The sequence below is a fragment of the Perca fluviatilis genome, chromosome 8, assembly GCF_010015445.1.
Source record: "Perca fluviatilis chromosome 8, GENO_Pfluv_1.0, whole genome shotgun sequence".
In the NCBI taxonomy this organism is placed as follows: domain Eukaryota; kingdom Metazoa; phylum Chordata; class Actinopteri; order Perciformes; family Percidae; genus Perca; species Perca fluviatilis.
This window is the reverse complement of record NC_053119.1, coordinates 14,892,858-14,899,062: the sequence shown is the minus strand read 5'-3', so window position 1 is coordinate 14,899,062 and position 6,205 is coordinate 14,892,858. Positions and strand designations below refer to the sequence as shown.

The 6,205-nt window shown below is 38.2% G+C and overlaps 1 protein-coding gene across 11 annotated transcripts in view; it reads right to left on the bottom strand.

Moving 5' to 3' along the window:
• grm3 (glutamate receptor, metabotropic 3) overlaps positions 1–6,205 on the bottom strand; it is a 42,502-nt gene continuing 36,297 nt past the window's right edge. For all 11 annotated transcript variants that reach the window (XM_039809385.1, XM_039809375.1, XM_039809374.1 and 8 more), the window contains 3 exons: positions 5,086–5,218; positions 2,927–3,104; positions 1–2,035 (listed from right to left, as the gene is read on the bottom strand). In XM_039809385.1, coding sequence (XP_039665319.1) covers positions 1,959–2,035; positions 2,927–3,104; positions 5,086–5,218 — 388 coding nt within the window. In that variant the 3' untranslated portion in view covers positions 1–1,958. The remainder of the gene's footprint in view (positions 2,036–2,926; positions 3,105–5,085; positions 5,219–6,205) is intronic.

The window sequence follows — 6,205 nt, the reverse complement described above, 5'->3', positions numbered from 1 at the left end:
TCGTTTTTCATAAATAACTTTATTCATGTTTTTTGTCATTTATTTCCCTCCACTACATAACTGTCACACAGCAGAGAGTCTGGGATATGTCCAGCAACAAACAGAGAATTTGATGGGATGTTTTGATAAATGTTATGTATGTTGTGCATATGAGTTCTACTCTAACATCATTTTGTTAGATGTGCCAGCAGCTGACATTGTGTGCTCTGCTTCCCCGCGTAAGCCTCTCTGGGACCACCGTAGCCAGCTGCTCCACTGTGCCTCTCAACGTCAACACATTTAACACAGACATGTAAACTGCACACTTCAATAAGTCAACGAGTCAATGACTTCATCTTAATGGTATATGAGCTTTTCTCTTCCCCTTCCTTCTTTTATTGGAGCCGCTAAACAGTGTTATGGGTGTCTATAGAAAAATCCATTTCAGGTTGTTTTTTTAAATCACAGACTAGAGAAAGAAGGGGGTATAGAGAAAGTCATTTCAACCTAAGGATTCCTCAGATTCACTGTTTCAACACGTCAGGTAAACAATCAATGGCAGAAGGCTTGCTAGGGAATAAAACTAACTGACATTGTGTTGCCCTGAAACATGTTCTCTATACTGGGGTCACTTTTACATTTACCAAACAAGGATTTGCAGCTGGTATTGTAAAACTGACCTCTTTTAAACCTCCACCTGGAACACTATCAAACATACATTAAGGCACATAGCCATATTCAAAACATCTCCACATACTGTATCTATGGGACATGAAAACATGACCTACCACTCCCCTGTAGTTGGAAAAATTCAACATGTGTTTAGCAAAGCAGACAGTTTCCCTCGATTAGTGTTTGAGTCATTTGAGCATAAATTCATAATTACCGGGTAAGACACCAGTTTGTGTTGACAGAACTACCGCAGCACTGTCTGTGTTGACAGTTTTGAAGCAAAAGAAATGCATTTGATGTACTATATCTTTTCAGCCCTGTCACTAGTTATTATTAGAAATCCATTACAGCAATTGTCTAAAGAAATAGGCTGCTTGAGAGTGGGAGTAAACATACTGTTGCCTTGGTGAACACATGTCTGGAACTATGGCCGTTAAGATAAAGGGATCCCATGATTAGAAATAGAAAAATGAAAATTTGTATCAAAAGCAAACATATTTTTTCCTGCAAAAAACAGCTACAATGGGTTCTTTATAAGGATCTAAGATGCAAAGAAAAACAATCAAGATGTGAATAGATGAACTCTCAAACTGAAAATTGTGTTCTGGCACAGTGTAACTGTAAGTCGATGAGTTGGGTGGATTTTTGTACATGTCCTTTACAGCCATCCTTTACCATCCAGTTTATGCTTTTGTCCACATTCATTCTAGGGTTACAAGACTGTCATCATTGTGCTGTTTGAACCATCAGTAGTATAATGTACAAATGTACAGATACACAATAGAAATGCATACATAATTGGTTATTACAATGAGACCTACAAAAAAGCAAGAGAATAAAAAGTCTGTGGGATATTGCAGGTGAGGCAAGCAGAGCCACAAATGTGCATCCACACTGAGGGACACACGCCCTCCTACCATGATTAAGCGCTTGTCTATTTACACCGCATCATAACAAAGCTATCAAAAACAAAGGCTCCAAAAATTCCTCCTAAAAACTTTTTTTGTTCTTTTGTTTCTCTACTTACAACAATGTTGATTCCATGTATGTACATCCCTAGAAAATAATTTAATTATAGTTACACACTTTCTACATTTTTGAAACAATACAGTTCTAGTCCACAAGGAAGGTTGTTTGTTTGTTTGTTTGTGCTTGTATTTGTGTGTATGTGTACATATGTATATGTGTGTGTTTTTTTTGTGTGTATACAGTGTGTGAATGAGGTGGGGAATGATGGTTGAGGGGGATAATGTTCATGGGTTGGCTAACAGTCGCTCTGGCAGATTTAATGAGTGGACTGGATGTGGTCACAGAGAGGAAGTAGTGGAGTCGACAATTTCTCTCCCGTTGCACACGGTTGGGACGTGGTGGGCGCTGACAGAGGCTATAAAACGAGATAGAACAAGAAAGATAATTAATTTAAAATCAAACATTCTTTGACATTAGATTTGTGCAAATAATCGTTCATAAGGTCTTCCTCAGTTGATGATTTTTGCTGCTAAATCAATGAAAAACATTCTCTTAAAACTAGCAATGAATCAATATATATTTCTCACAGTATGCCATTACATTTGACCTGAAATCACATTAAAAAAAAGTTACAAAAAATAGTCATGATCATGATGGAGGTCTAGCTGCTAGTGTAGAAAGAGCATTGCCCTTATAGGCAAATTAAAAGAAAAGTGTACATACATGATGCAAATGACATCAGAGGTGGTGTAAATGCTGGTATGCCATTTGTAAAAACTTGGAATTGCACCTAACCCTTTAATGATCTTTTTTGTGAAGCCAATTAAATACTGTAGTTTTATATTTATTTATGTGTGTTACACATGCTGCATATCAGCTGTTAAAAATATTTTAAAGATTCCAGCCACTTCTTAGGGGCCTGCTTCTTTCTTGGCCTCCCCTTGTACTCAACACTACATCTTTGTGAATGCTATGCCATTCTTTACAGTCCAACTAGCTTACGATTTAAACTGGTAACACTAAAGGTAACACCTTTGGAGTAACAGTAGTCCACATTTGGAGACATAGCATTAAACTAACCTGTACTATAGAAACAATAATACAAAAACTACAGAAAACAAACACATAGATAGTTTATAATTGAAGATTATGTATCCCCTATAGCAAAAGTTGAAAGAGCCATCCATTGTGCTGAATATTGAATGCTGAAAACACCTATTTGACAGAGGCATAATAATAAAAGAGCAAGAAAGTGCTGCTCTAAACCCCTGTCTCTTTAAAAATGAGGTAACCGCATGTAACCTACCATGAGATGCGTATGTGGTGGCAGCCCCACTGACACTGCAGCGATTGAGGTTAAGCCTGTGGCTGGTCACATTCTTCTGGGGCTGGAACATGATGATATGGACCTTGGGAGCAAACATACAGCCCAGGACCACAAAGCCACTAAGACTGACTGAGATACACATGGTAGTGGTCTGAACCTGCAGAGAAAAGAGGAGACAGTAATTAGTAACCAGACTTTGATGGATACATCTTATGCTAATGTAGTACAAAGCAAATGCCATTAGGAGCTAATTTGCGGATAACAATCTCTAATAAGGAACATTTTTCAAAGGTACTTTTTGAATGAGTATTACAGAGTGCTTAACAGAAAATGCAACAATAATAAATTGAATGGATACATTTAAAGCATTGAAATGCCTAAAGTAATTTACCAATCACTATACGTACACAGAGCCAATGAGGCCTGTAAACGGAGAGTATAACTGTTTATTGGCAGACTCTGTTACCTTGCAACAGTTCAGAGGATAACAATTACAGGATGGATCAATAAAAGACTTCATCAACAGAGACCACAGAGGCCAGACTTAACATTTTCTGAGTGGTAGCTTTAACTTCATTCTCTGTGATTTATTGTACAAGATGAAAACAATCTCAGGTAGGTCTGGAAGCGTGTATGTTGTATATCCCTTTTAGGCTGCCATATCATTGTCTAACTTTGTGTGGCAGAAAAGTGTTACAGGGTTAAAAAACAGCAACTCACAGTAGAATCACTTTACAGAGAAGCACATGAGTGATCAACCCTTCAACATCTCCTCTGTGTATGTGCGTGTGTGAGTGTGTGTGTGTGTGTGGGTATACTGTATGAGTGGGTGGTTGTGCATGTTGGTGATGTTGTGCTTCTACCTGACTAATCTTAAAGTCAGATTACAAGGCCAAGGAAATGCTGAGATTTCTAGAGAGAGAGAGCGAGAGAGAGAGAGAGAGAGAGAGAGAGAGAGAGAGAGATAGATGTTTTTTATAGGGATCAAATGAGCAGCCTTGGCATCAGCACTCCTCTCTTACGCCCTTTGATACAGTGCACACTGTGTGTGTTTTTGTAAGCGTGTGATTAAGATGTGTTTGTGTGTTTGTGTGTGTGTGTGTGTGTGTGTGTGTGTGTGTGTGTGCGCGCCTAAGGTTTTTTATGGATCAGGTGAACACTCACTCTCCTTTAATCTGGACATGTGTCAGCAGTTTGCCAGTCTGTTTGTCATGCCAATACTGCAGAGCTGGGACATTTGCCAGCAGGATTAGAAATTGTTTAAATTGCCACTACACCTGGGTTGTTACTGTTTTGTGACCGGTGTGCATGTATTTATCATGATGAGGGGCCAAGAAACTGCTCACACAGTTACATTATAGGGAGCCCCCCTCTTGTTTGAGGACAAAAAAGGTCCCCAGAAGATAAATCATAAAATTCTAAAGGAATATTTTGACATTTTCAAGCTGTCTTGCCGAGAGTTAGATCTCTGTATAATAAATATGAATCTACAACCAGCAGACTAACCACAAAAAAGTGGGAACATAACCTCCAGTTAAATGGCTAATTGTCATTTGTACACTTCAGGTTTTGTATGGATTAAACAAACAAGATACAACATATTAATTAGTGCTCTTAAGAGGTGCTGGTGGGTGATTCTGTTATCTTTGGACAGAGCTAGGCTCGCTGTCCCCCTCCCCCCACTTGTTTCCTGTCTTTATGCTAAGCTAAATAAGCTAGCTGCTGGTGGTAGCTTCATGTTTAGCATATAGACATGAGAGTGGTATCAACCTTCTCATCTAACTCTTGAAATGAAAGTGAATGATCACATTTGCCTAAATGTTGAACTTCCATTAAGTTCAGGATTACATTTAGTTGAGTTGAGGTTAGTCATATAGCAGTTATGGTCAGGATCAGGGTTACTTAACAGGAAATATTGTTCTGTTGATCTGTTTTATTTGTTATAGGTTTTAGAGTGTCTATTTTAGCTAAAACATTGCCAATGTTATTTATTGTGTACACTGCTGGACCTGGGTAATGGATTTCGTTTTAACATATTGAAATGACAATCTGAATTTGACTCTGAATGTATGTCAATGAAACATCCTCCTAAAAGACAGAGCCAATTATTGTGTGTGTGTGTGTGTTCAAGAAGATACCCTGTAGTCACTGGATGTAACATAGAAGATGGGAAGAAAGGCCAGCCAAATTATACAGGTGGTGTACATGGTGAATCCAATAAACTTGGCCTCGTTGAAGTTCTCGGGGCACTTTCTGGTCTTGAAGGCATACCTAGAGGGAGAGGATCATATTTCTGATTAGACAGACACCATCTAGAGAGGAACAACTAACACATACTTTACTGAAATGATTGTTGCTATGAAAACAAAACTTCTGAAATCAAAAGAAAAACTGATTTGTGATTTTTTTTTATTCATCCCAGCACAATGTGTAGTTTTAAATCAGCAAAATGTAATAAGTTTTTTTCTCGGTGTGCATAAACATAGACAGTATATAAAATGGACCAACAGATCCCGTTGCTCTGGACGGAGACCAGTGAAGGCTATTAGAAGCACTTTTCCGGTGAGCGCTGAGCGTTACTGCGCAGCCTCCAACTGAGAGAGACGACGTAAATGTGACGTGAGCAACCTGTCTGAAAGTTGTAAGTCTTCTGGTAGCTGTGCCAAGAGAAATCTCAATCATTCCGAATCTTGTAGAGATGGAGAGCGTAGGTATATGTAAGGAGATAACATGGGCACGGGCTAATTATTGCTAACTAAAATGCTAATTAACATTAGTAATTAAATTGAAACAGCTAATGTAAGTCGAAACTGCCTGCGAGCTTCTCCTGTACTATACGGTAATTCCTCTACTGTGCAACAGTTTATTGTTGTTTGTATATTTTTTGTAAAATTATTTAGCTAAAGGTTTATTGTTATTCTTATGCTGTATTATTTTCTATCTTTTTTCTATTTAAAGAGTGTTTTGTAACATGCTAAAATCTGCTGCTGGAAATCTAATTTCCTTGCGGGAGTCATCCCAAAAGGATCAATAAAGAGAAGTCTAAGTCTAAGTCCTAAGTCTAAGTAAGTCGCTTGGTTACGACACAATCGTTCGCCTATCTTTACAAAAATGTCTGCTACAGAGCCATAACGTGAGGTACAAGGTAATGGAGCCTTTTATACATTGTCGTGTTTCTTTAGAAATAAACAATGGACAAATAAAGTCTTTAAACGCTTCAGATATAAAGTTTTTGCTGTCAAAGTGACGTCAAAATGA